General features: G+C 44.0%; 2 protein-coding genes across 2 annotated transcripts in view; one reads left to right on the forward strand and one right to left on the reverse strand.

Moving 5' to 3' along the window:
* Nucleotides 1–1,105, forward strand: part of SH2D2A (SH2 domain containing 2A) — a 36,221-nt gene extending 35,116 nt beyond the window's left edge. Inside the window, exon 8 of the mRNA XM_069950421.1 lies at nt 664–1,105. Within this exon, the coding sequence (XP_069806522.1) occupies nt 664–819 (156 nt within the window). The 3' untranslated portion in view covers nt 820–1,105. The remainder of the gene's footprint in view (nt 1–663) is intronic.
* Nucleotides 1,106–2,990: 1,885 nt separating this feature from the next.
* On the reverse strand, nt 2,991–11,326 carry PRCC (proline rich mitotic checkpoint control factor). The gene is made up of 7 exons (XM_069950157.1): nt 9,963–11,326; nt 9,454–9,501; nt 7,956–8,534; nt 7,743–7,841; nt 6,872–7,015; nt 6,572–6,637; nt 2,991–5,230 (listed from the first exon to the last, which is right to left on the reverse strand). The coding sequence occupies exons 1-7, from the start codon at nt 11,112–11,114 to the stop codon at nt 5,144–5,146; spliced, it is 2,175 nt and encodes a 724-aa protein (XP_069806258.1). The 5' UTR covers nt 11,115–11,326; the 3' UTR covers nt 2,991–5,143.
* Between the last annotated feature and the right edge of the window lie 1,353 nt (nt 11,327–12,679).

A 12,679-nucleotide genomic window follows, 5' to 3' on the forward strand; every position in this document is an offset into this window, starting at 1 on the left:
ATAGCAACCAAAACAAGGAGTGGATTGAAAACACAGAAAGGCTCTGTTCACATAATGTTGTAATTGAGTGGATGGCCGTCATTTAATGGCAAATATGTGCTGTTATTTTAAAACAACGGCTGTTGTATTGAAATAATGGAAGTTATTTACCGTTGTATGGCGGCCATCCACTTAATTACAACATTATGTGAACAGATCCTTTCTGTGTTTTCAATCCACTCCTGGTTTTGGTTGCTATGAGGACCTGACATGAGGACCAAATACAGCCTCAAATATACATAGTGTGAACCCAGCCTTAAGCAGTAAACATACTGGGATTTTAAGGGCACTTAGTGTAGCATGCCAGTGATCAAACTTTTAAATCTCTGTTTAATCAGTGGGGGCTCAGACACCCAGTGATGAGTAGAACAAGCTGGGAGAAGTGGCCACTAAGAGCTTTTACTACTTCTATGTCCATAGGATAGTTATATATATGACAAGTACACTTGTACACAATGTCTAATTCACGTCTGTGATACAAGGTGATTGTCATCATTAGTGATGCAGTAAGATGTGATGAAAATGAAATAAAAAATATGGCAGCAGACTGAAACTAAAACCCACTACCAAAGTTCTAGTTATACAAAACATTCTATTTATCAATCATTCTTTTTACCTTTACAGATGACACCGCACGCTACTATAAAGCTAGATGACCCAATGTATCATTTGCAACATACAGGCTCACCAGATCAAGATGAGGAGAACATCTATGAGAAGATTCCAGAAAATTGTACGGCCACAGTGAAGAACAGTCACCCAGGAAGAAAAGCCAGATGACAAGTGCTGGTGTTTTCATGATAAAGAGCGCTCCATCTGTAGTCAGCAAATGCAAAATCCAGCATCTTTATACTTGTTTTTTTCTTTTTCAGATGCTCATTAGTATAGACTCACACATAGCCAAAATGTCTGCAACCAATTATTTTTCCATTCTGCTGTGTGTAAATCCACCCAAACGCTGCAGTGCAGAGGGTAAAGTATTCAGCAAGCTGCTGTTGCCTGATCTGCTATTCTCCGTAGCTTTCCTTTAGAACTTTGAGTTAAGGTGTTTTGCTATAAATGCACACATCTGCTCATACACATACACAGGACTATTAACATTTATATGTGGTTATGTGCATGTGTCCGACATCAATGGTTTGTACTAGCGAAGCTATGTAACTGATGTGTTTGGATCTACAGAGTGTGTGTGTTATGGGGGGGGGGGGGGGGGGCGGCGGTATGGGTAATTGTTTGTATGTTTTTTAAGTTTAATAAAAAAGCAGTATTTTGTATATAAAGAAAGCATTTCTATGTTAACCCCAGTTAACAAAATGGGCTTTGGGCCTTGGACACAGCAATTTTCATTTTTTCCTCCTTGCCATAACTCTTCATTTAAACTGTCACATTGCCAATTGGGTTAACAGATTACTGGAAGAAGCTGGCAATGCCCCCCGGTCATGGTGCACATTGGCACCAGTGACACTCTGTAGTTAGAGGTAATTTGGGCAGTAAGCTTAGGACAAGGACCTCCAAGGTGACATTTTCTGAAATAGTAGCTGTACCACAAGCCACACCAGGGAGGCATAGGGAGATTTGGGAGGTAAATAAGTGGCTGAAGAGCTGGTGTAGGATAAAGGGGTTTGGGTTAATGAAGAACTGGGCGGATTTCTCTGTCGGTTACAGGCTCTACAGTATGGATGGGCTGCATCTGAACGATCTGGATGATAGCTATGACTGGGTTGTTAATCTGCAGAGTTATAGCCTGTTCAGAAATGACCATGCAAATAAGAAAGGAAGAGGGGTCTGCCTCTATGGTAAATCCTGGTAAGCCTATTCTGCAGGAAGATATACAGTATGTGGTAACTATTAGGGTGGAAATAGAGAGAAAAAATTGACTAGGGTTTGTTATAAGGTTCCAAGTATAATGGACGCCGCAGCTCCAGCAGAGGAAGCAGTTTTTTTTGGAAATAAGACAATTACCTTTACAACCAGTGAAGGAACCACCGGAGAAGGGGGTGGGGTGGGGGTCACCTCTGGACCTAATTTTAACCAATATGCCAGACAGAATATCAAAGGTAGAGGTGGGGGTCAACCAGGTAATAGTGGTAATATTTATCCTTCAATAAAATGCTTAGTAGGAGAGCTACAAAAACACTCAACTTCAGGAAGGCTAAATTTAAAAAAATAAGAGACTTTTGTGCTATAGACTGGGACAATGCCCAGAAATAAAAGTACATTTTTAAGAGCATCTTAAATATATTACAAGTTATAGGCACTAGCTTTCAGGTGATAGGATGTTGGTCCATGGATTTATTCTGATTGCCATTTTGGAGTTGGTAAGGTTTTGCGACTGGTATCTTCCTCCAGAGGGTTTTGGCCTTTCTCTGGATCAACACAGTTGGATATAGGCTGAACTCAATGAACACTTGTCTTTTTTCATGTAATACACAATTTTATTTTACACAATATACTTTGCATTAAAACTCACGTTACCTTTATTTTGTTGGTCAATCCAAATGCAACGATATGCATGTTTACATAACTTTTCCTATAACTTAAAAAAAAAATTATGATTAAGAGGGCCCTTTTGTGGCCCTATAACCTCTTTATTTTTCTACCCACAGGACTGTTTGGCGACTCGAGCTATAGTTTTTATTGGTACCACACTGATGTAGATTGTAACGTCTGATCTCTTTTTATTAATTTTTCTTCTAATATATAATGTGATCAGGAATCTTGAAATTTTTCCATAACATGTGAAGGGGATTACAGAAACTCAATTCCCATTAGATTCAGAAAGACATCTTATCTGACTTCCATTTTTACCACAAAACAGTACTGCCATCTTCTGGTAAATCATAGATATTGCATAGCTGCACTTTTTTGTTCTTCATGTTGCTAGAGATACCTTTAGTGTAAAGAGTAGTAATTATACTTTGCAGACTTCATTTAAATCAGAGTCCTAAATATCAGCACCTTTAAATTATTACTTTATTAGCAGAGAATTCATTCTAACTACATTTTTAATGTTGAAACAATTCATTCCAGACCTTGAACCCTCTTAATAAGACAAAGGCTATAGGGGTCTGAGGGACAGTTTTAAGTTGAAAATATATATATACAGTTTTAAATATTTACAAAAAGTTCACATCACAAAATAGTTTTGAATTCATTGAGTTAGTTTGTGCCCACCCAAGGAGCAGTCCACAAGATCATAAGACCAGCTTGTCAGCAGCATCAGTCCATTTTGGTGGGTTAGTTTATGGCTGGAGAAGCTCATTGAAAAGGGTAGAGGGTCTTCTATAATAAAACCTCATCCGTTGAAAACATCAGCGCAAGTCCACAAAACAAAGAACCATAGTAATTCATTGTAATTCACATTAGTAACAGAATATTGGAAAGGGCACAGCAAACATTTGCAGACCTAGATTGGATCTAATACTAATAGTGCATACCTTGCAGAACCTCAGCATGGCCCACAGGTGGGGCAGGCAGCAGCACAAGGCAACAAATATGAATTTTTCCATATACAAGAGACTTACTCTAATCCCATCCTCAAGAAACCCCAACAGATGTAGAAAGAAAACTCAGATGCCTTTAACCTGTGTAGCATGAGGCCATGTTCACATATTGTAAAACACCGGCCAATCTGTGACCCGGTCGGGTCACAGAATGGCCAGTGTTACTGAAGATCAGCATGCTCCATTGTGTAAACTGGCATGTTCTGTGCAGCCGCTATTCAATAAATAGCCGCCGCCCAAAACTGACATGTCAGTTTTCCGTGGGGCCAGTTACAATCCCAGCCGCTGGGATTCCATTATTACACATACAACGTATGATTTGTATAAATCATGGCTGTTGTTGCAAATTGAAACAACGGCCGTAATTTATACATAACATACGTTTTGTGAACATGGCCTGAACGAAAACCTCAGTGCATGATGAGGTATTACTTCTGTCGTTAACTAAGGACTGGATATGACAAAAAAAATTAAAACATTGGGAAATTTGGGATTTTTTTTTTATTCCTGTATGTCCCTAACCTGGTCATCTTAAGTAGAGATGAGTGAATTTACAGTAGAAAGGAAGTGAATAGCTTTGTTAGCTCGGCATTCTGCTTACCAACCTTCTGCATTTAAAGTCCGTGTTGCTCCGCCCCGGGTGCCTGGTAAAGCAGGATACAGTCCTGGGAGAAGTTTCACAGGACTGGATCCGGCTTTACCAGGCACTCGGGGTGGAAAAGCAGGGGAGCAGTTTGTGCTTGTACTACTATACACATTTGAATCAATCCACAAGTATACCTTTAATTATTTACTTTTATGTGCTCAAGTAGTGGGCAGGGTTGTAGCTGCTATATAATTAGAAGATAGACCCTATCCTATCAGCTAAATATCTCCAAAATGCTCATCTGGCAATGAATCCTGATGGTCACAGACAGGATAGTGCCTGGTGGCTTGCACATAATAAGCTGCAGTCTGACCAGGGCATCATACCCGACTTATGATCACCTGCCATAGAGGTAAAGACACTGTCCACTCTGAAAGAGGATGTTTTGCTACAGTTCTTCACAATTATGGCCAAAATACAGCAAGTTTTACCGTGATGACACATATTGTGGTCCAATTGCCACCTTTTTATAGCAGCTTTTGCACAATTTTGACAAACACACAATGGAACTGCATCATGGTAACACAGGCTCATAAAAAAAATTAGCCATGCAAACTTTAAGGGTGCGTTCACACGTACAGGAGCCGCAGCAGATTTAAAGTCGCAGATTCAAAGCAAACCAAATCTGCGCCATTAAATCTGCTGCAGATCCTGTACGTGTGAACGCACCCTAAGAGGGGCTAGAGCACATTTATAAGTCTAAGAACATGAGGATAAGTCCTTTAAATGGCCAGGCTGTGTCTTGTCATCCACATAATATACAGGTAAACATTTTCAGTGCCAACCATAAGCTAAAAAATATAAGTGTCACTGCAAGCATTAATGTTCATGACATTCAGATGACACAATGGTGAGGAGCAGGCTGAATGTCTGGCTACTTGGCAATAACTGGTAACTGGATTCTTATTTCTGGCAAGTTAAGAGACTCAACCAAACCACTCCAAGTTGAGGGGCATCAAAACCCATATTTTGCTTGTGTCTGCCGTCGACTCATCTTATTCTCAGACCACGTGTTTTTCAGTTCAAGTTCCCTTTCTTTTGCCTGTAAAAAATAATTTGGAAGAGTGCATCCATCATACAATGTTTTTTTTTTTGTATGTATCCTCAAAAATTATTTCTTTTACTTCCATGCCTTTAGTTTTTATTAATACCAATATGGGGTACATTCAAATTTTTCTACTACATAAATATATATTTTTTTAATGTAGTAATACATAATAAAAGCTATACAAACTTTTATAGAGTATCCTAATCATCCTGACTTAAAGCGTAACTATAATTTAAGTAGCCAAAAATAGAAATTTCTTAAATAAAAAGCCCACTCGTTACCCTTTAAAAAAAGCAATAAACTGAGTTGATAGCTTGTACGCTTGCTGAGATATCACCAGTTTGGCTCAGAAGAAGAAATGAATTTTTCTTCTGGCTGAAAGAAAGTGGGCGTGGCCTATCCCTCATCTCCCTGGCTGGGTCCCTCCATTCACTGACCAGCACCTCAGCAGATGTATCACACACAGTGGCATCAGATAGAGCCCCAGCAGATGGTATCACACACAGTGGGATTGGATACAGTACTAGGTATGGATCTCCAGGGAGGGGCGTGTCCAGCAGGAATGCAGAAATAACTCAGAGGCAGAGAGCTTTGAGGGGACTTTATGCTTCATATATTTAAAAAAAACTGTTCATTTTAGGTTATTAATGTATATTGCAAAAATTCTTAGCATGACTTAAGCTAACTAAAACTGAATGGTCAAAATATTTTATAGTTACGCTTAAAGGAATGTCAATCTCAAGTTTGAATGTCAATTTGTGGACATTTCTTTTTACACTTACACTTGACAAATAAATTTCCATTTTTTTGCAGTATACTTCATATTACAATTAAGAGTGACATTACAAAGTACTGCAAAAAACAAGTACCTATACTGTGGCAATGGAAAGCGCACAAAAGCAATATAACACACTAAGAACAAGGGCTATTCACACCCAGGATTAGCAGCATATTTTACACTGTGTTCAGACACGGATATCTGCTGCATATCCTGTACATGTGAATGGACCATATAGGGTTATTCTGGACAAAAATATTTTATATACTACTGGTGCTACAAAGAAAATAATTAGAAACGTATAATCTAACTGTGCCAGCCACTGATTGGCTGAGCGGGACGCCAGAGGAGCAAGCAGGTGTGCGGGTAGGTAATGTATTAAACAAGCAGCGGTGGGTTACATGGGCAGGGGTTACATTCCTGCAGCAGAATGGAAATCCACTGCGAGAATGTAGATTTATAGGAAGTGACAGGACAGAGTATCGCAGTGACATTTACATGACAGTTACCCTTTAAACACCATTATGCACCATGCTGCTGTACTGGCCAGAACTTACCTGGTGGATCAGGTAGGTGATCTGATGCTTCCTCCTTTGCTGTCCTGTTGGTTGTTCTCCTTTTTTCTAAAAGGTCAAACAAAAATATATACATATTAATAGGGATGTGAGCAGACCCTATATGTAATCACATGATTAAAAAAAAGGTGTGTTTAAGTGCTGCTGCGCTCTTTAGAGCATGGCAAATATGCTATCAGCTCACTAACTGTGGCAGTCCAACAATGTCTTTCCTAAAGGTGAAAGGGACCAATGTTCTTAGGGACACCACGCACTAACTCTCCACATACCACCCATATTCACCTTGCTAAAGGATTTCATGTTTTTCTCTTCTGTCAGAGCTTTGGTCAGCCATTGCTGGTTACCGCTAAGCTGGTCATCGCCTTTGATTTCAACAAAATTAATTTCTTCTCTTCCCCGATTCCGCTTTCCCTGAAGTCGCTTAAACTGCAATAATAATAAAGATTACACACTTAGTAGATATAAACATTGCTGAGTGATGACATATAGCTAGGATATGCGTGTCTCTTTGCTGATGCCTGTTTGCAGTGATAAAAGTCCCGTGAAAATAAAAAATAAATAAAAAAATGATAGGGGGGGGGGGGGGGGTGCAGGAACATAATAAACAATGTATACTTACCAGTCCCTGTGCCTCCAAATTGCCACTCCCGGGTCCTGCTGACAAACCCCAGCTGTCATTTTCAGCTAGAGATCAGGTACACCACATATCTGGCTCTTCCAGCTGCATTGTCACAGCCCGGAAGAGTGATTACCTGCTCAGCCAGTCAGTGACTTTTTCACTCATTGGCTGAGTGGGCAGTTGCTGAGCCGTTATGTGATGTTGCAGCTGAACTAGTAGTAGAAGGCTGTCAGCAGGACCCGGGAGCAGCGCTATGGTGAACAAAGATAGGCAAGTTAATGTTTTCATTGCCCCCAGCCTTTGCCTTTTTTTTTTTTTAACAGGACTTCTCCTTAAATCATGTTTTCATGGTAAACACATTTGAGGCAGAGGTGGTGCTGAGCAGCAAAAAGCACAACTGATGCCAAGTGATGTCTTTTCCCATCTATGTGACTCTTGAGCTTTGAAGGAAAACAGGATTTTACAACTTTAGAAACTGACAGATTCCCTTCGAACCCTACATGCCTGAAAGGGGAGAGGAAGTGGAAAACTTACAGCTTCATCATCCATGAAGGAGTCACTGCCCGCGCTCTCTTGCTGTGTGGCAGACGGCTGCTCTTGCTCCTGGTAATACTCACTGCCGTAGTAACCTTGCTGTGGACAATAGGAAAAAGACCATGAGTAAGGAGCTACAACTTTCACACTAGGAGAATGAAGGATACCACTGTCAACATCAACATATTAATGGCTGTGTATGTGTGCACCTACTGGGTAGTAAGCAGCTCCTGATGAGTTTGAGTATTCAGGATACTGGTTATATTGCTGGTTACTGTAATCCTCACCAGATATTGCTGACCATTGCTGGTTGGAGACTTGACCATCTGCAGTTTTGAACTCTAAAGGTGCATTTGCAGCATCGTTCTGCAGCTCTGTAGGATCTACCCCAGGCGGTCCATCATCGCTTACAGAGGGAAGCGAGTACGTAAAGCTTTCTGTGGTGGGAGTAGGAGGAATTTCATTGCTTTCCGACAACGAAAAGAAATTGCCCTGACGGAACTCGTCATCACTGTCATCATCCTCCTCATGGGTGATCTGCTTAGTGACTTGCAGAGCGGCATTCTTCGCTGCTGCTTTGATGGCGGATGGTGATGGAGTGTTGGAGACCTCGGGATTGGCAGTGAGCTTGTGTTTGGACACTGAAGTCAGTTTAGGAATCTTTGCATCACTAGGAGCCTCAGATGCCTTTTTTGTAAAACTGTAGGGCAGAAGCTGACGCTTGAAATCACCTCCAGAGGCATTTTTTGGTTGAGGAAGTAGAGAGGACAAACCAAAGGCTTCCTTAGTACTCTAAAAACACAAGAGATGGGAAAAAACGGTGGTGAGAGTTTAGTATCACTGTAGGCTTAGGGTACTATTACACGGAACGATAATCGGCCGATTATAGCTCCGTGTAATAAATACAATTAACAGCTGATGACAAGGATCATCGGCTGATCGTTGATATAGGTTTTAACCTATAATTGTCGGGCGCAGACCGCGCATCGCTACGTGTAATAGCGGTGCGCGGCCAGCGACTGACGATATACATTACCTGTCCAGGCGGCAGGGCTCCTCTTACTCTGTGCTTCTCCCCGGGTCCCGCGTGCTCCAGCTTCAGAACGGCCTGTCAGCTGAGACAGGCCGCTTTGAAGCTGGAGCGCACGGGACCCGGGGAGAAGCACAGAGCAAGAGGAGCCCTGCAGCCTGAACAGGTAATGTATAAAGTTAAGCAAGGGCTGCAAGGACTTTGGTAACAATGTCCCTGCAGCCCTTGTTAAACGATAATCGGGCCGGGTAATAGGCACAGTAAACGAGCGCAGATCTAGCAGATCGGTGCTCGTTTACAGTTATTATCAGGCCTTTATCGGCCGGTGTAATAACATCCTTAGTTTGGCTTAAGGCCCTTACACACACTTGAGAAAGGGCTGCCAATCCTGATAAAGGATAATTCCTCCGGGTACTCCGGTTTCCTCCCACACCCAAAACATACAGATAGGTGGATTTAGATTGTGAGCCCTAATGGGGACAGGGAGCAATAATAATTGGCTAAACTATGTAAAGTGCTGCAGAATCTGTGTGTGCTATACAAATAAAAGCATTATTATTAATAATATGAAACGTGGATGTGTATGGGGGTTTGGCAGGAACAGCTGTAAGTGACCCAAGAGTGCATGTCTGTGGGATAGAAATAAAGGAGGGGGGCTGGTGGAACCCCTTTATAACTTACCCGGCTGCCCGTTTTCTTCTTGCTCGATTCCTCTTCATCAGAATCTGACTGCAGAGAAAAATGTACCCTATTTTAATCAGAAGGTATACAAAAAAAAACAAAAAAAAACACATCTCTAGCACAGCCACTATGACCTCATAGGTATCCTTTTCACTATGTATAACTGGCCCAGAGGGGGCCCCCCATACTCCAATCAGCACCACTATCTCAGAACCCAGTAAGCGGGTCTAGACACCTGCTAACATGACCCTCCAATCTCTCTTATGGTTGCACAATTCTTCCATATATCTGCACTACTACTGTTACAGTGTATTACGAACTGTTCCCATAGCCATCAGTTTTTTTTATCTATTAGATGTCTGTTTCTCTTTTATGCCAGAATCCTGTAGTACCATTTAATGGATACAAGGGACTTCTATGGACCCTATCTTTTTTTCATTAGAACTCTGACAGGAGTGTCACCTGTTCTCCCAGTGACATCTAGTTGTTTTTTTTCTTAGAATACTTACATCAGCTGCATGCAACTCAGGGACACTGATTTTTACAGGCTCCGGTCTCTTTTTTGGCCGTGCATGCTCATTTTCTGGTGGTGGAAGGTTCATCCCACGCCCAGGAACTTTAGGTGGAGGTAAAGCAATCTGCAGCTCAGCTGCAATAGAAGACAGTGAGCTCTGCTGAGGAGTAATGTTTAGTCCTGCACTACTGGTTGGTGGTGGCAGGTTAAGCCCTCCACTAACCTGGGGAAGGCTCATTGCATGGCCGCCCATTGGAGGAGGCAAGTTAAGTCCATTACCAGACTGTGGTGGAGGGAGGGTCATACCAAGTCCACCTTGAGGGGGAGGCAAGTTCAAGCCAGAATTGTTTTGTGGGGGAGGAAGGGTCAAACCATGTGAGTTCTGGGGTGGGGGCAAACAAAGTCCAGAAACTCCTTGAGGTGGAGGCAAATTCAGTCCTGCACTACTGTGAGAGGGGGGTGGAAGGTTCATGTTGGGGCAACCTTGAGGGAGAGGAAGGTTCAAACCAGGAGCTCCATGTGGAGGAAGGTTCATGCCTGGACCACCCTGAGGGGGTGGAAGGTTCATATTCTGACCCCCTTGAGGTGGTGGTACTTTGATGTTTGGACCATGGGCAGGTGGAAGGTTCATGTTTGGACCCCCCTGTGGAGGTGGATGGTTCAATCCTGGCCCACCATGAGGTGAAAGCAGGGCCATACCATGTCCGCCTTGTGGGGGTGGCAAGTTCATGCCAGGGGGAGGAAAGCTGGTGGCACTGGGCCCTTGAGGGCTGTATCCTAAGTTGGAGAAGCCGGGGGCCCCGTGGTTATTGTGGCCGTATCCTCCATAAGCCGGCGGGCGCGGGCTGCTAGCATATCCCGGAGATCCATACGAGGAGGAGTTAAAATTTGGCGGCGGGGGAACATAGCCAGGCGGGTAGCCGAGTCCGTACACTCCGGGGGGCGCGTAAAATCCCGGGCTGTGCTGCTCCTGCTCTCCCGGTGACTGGTGGGCATACGCCGCGCTGTAGCCCAGGGCATCGGCGTGCCCCGGAGGGACGTCCTTTCGCGGTGGGGGCAGGCTGGAGAGGAGTCCCCCGGAAGACTCCGGCGCCATCTCCGACTCCGAGTCGCTTTCCTCGCTGCTGGCGTAGGCCACTAAAGACATGACTGCAGCCTGGAGGAGAGGAGGGTGCTGTGACGGCCTTCAGGCCCCGGCTCACTTCCCGGGTCAGCTCCCCGCACAACAACGCCACGATCCCGGCCGCGAAGTTGTGACTAGACTGCTCCCAGGCCGCTGAGCATGATGGCGCCTGCCGCGACTACAACTCCCAGTAGCCATTGCGGCCAATAAGCGGGGTATTCAGAGACTGAGGGCGAGGAGCATCATGGGAGTTGTGATGTCTAACGTCTACCTGCACGACGACTCCCGGAGCTGCCACACTCCAGGCTGACTAGTAGATGTTGGAGCAGGAATAAAGATCTAATCATGTAGTCACTATAGCAATGGATAGGGAACTTAATATTGGTTATACTAATAGTAATGAGCATCTATGAGAATCATAATATTCTCATTGTAGAATTGGACGTTTTTTCAGCTTTTGGGATGTACTTAATTTTACAGCAGTAAATGATCATATATGTGAACTTTGAGTCATTGCTGGGCTCCTGGCCACTTCCAATCACCAGAACGCACCTAATAATAATAATAATAATAATACCAAAACTGCATTTTATAGGATGTTTACCCAACGCCCGTTAAAGCGACTGTACCATCTGGTGCATTGCTTTGGGCTTTTTACATAAATGGATCAGCGCAGGGATGCCAGTGGCGGGGTCCTTTTCCCAAACACAGCGCTATTCCCGAGCATTGCTATTCCCGAGCATTGTCCCAGCATGAAGCAATGGGGGCGTGCGCACTGGCCCCCCATTGTGATGTTCTTCCCTCCTTTTGTTTGTTTAACCCCTTAAAGACGTTGAGCAGAAGTATACGCCCCCGCAGGGTGGGCTTTAACGCAAACGGGTGTATACTTACGCCCGATGTTTCCCCGATCGCTGTGTGTTCACACACAGCGATCGGGGAAGATGGCCTGCTATAATGTGTAGCAGGTCATCTCTGCTCGTCGGCACGGGGGGTGATTAACCCCTCCCGTGCTGACGATCGCTGCTATACGCTGATCAATACAGATCAGCATATAGCAGCTGAAAACAGCTTTCAGAGTCATCGGTGACCCGGAAAGCAATGGCGATTGGTGCTGTCCGAGATAGCACCAATCGCCATTAGTGTGCTACAGAAAGATGGCGCCGGTACCACCCCCACGATCGCCGTGATAGGCTGGCCAGTACCGGCCGGCCCATCATGGCGATCAAACTGTAAAAAAAACAGTTTTGCCGGGTTCTGCACCCCTCAGCTAGGTAGCTGAGGGGTGCAGAACAGGTGTGTGTGGTGCAGGTGTACCATACTCACCTGATCTGGGCGTCCGGAGCGACGATCTGCGGTCCGCGCCGTCCTCGCGTCTTCTTCGGGTCACTTCCGGGTTCGGTCGTCCAGCGTCGTAAATCTTCGGAAAAGCTCGGGTCCTCGGGTTCGGCGGGCCTCGGCAATCTCCAGCAGCGTCGCTCTACTGCCCCCTAGCGGCTGATTAGTGAATATCATTCACTGATCAGTTGCTTTGTGTTAAAAAGATTTATTTATTTTTTCCAATTTTTTTTTTTCTTTTTTTGCGCCCTAAC

Source organism: Dendropsophus ebraccatus, chromosome 13, assembly GCF_027789765.1.
Source record: "Dendropsophus ebraccatus isolate aDenEbr1 chromosome 13, aDenEbr1.pat, whole genome shotgun sequence".
Classification (NCBI taxonomy): domain Eukaryota; kingdom Metazoa; phylum Chordata; class Amphibia; order Anura; family Hylidae; genus Dendropsophus; species Dendropsophus ebraccatus.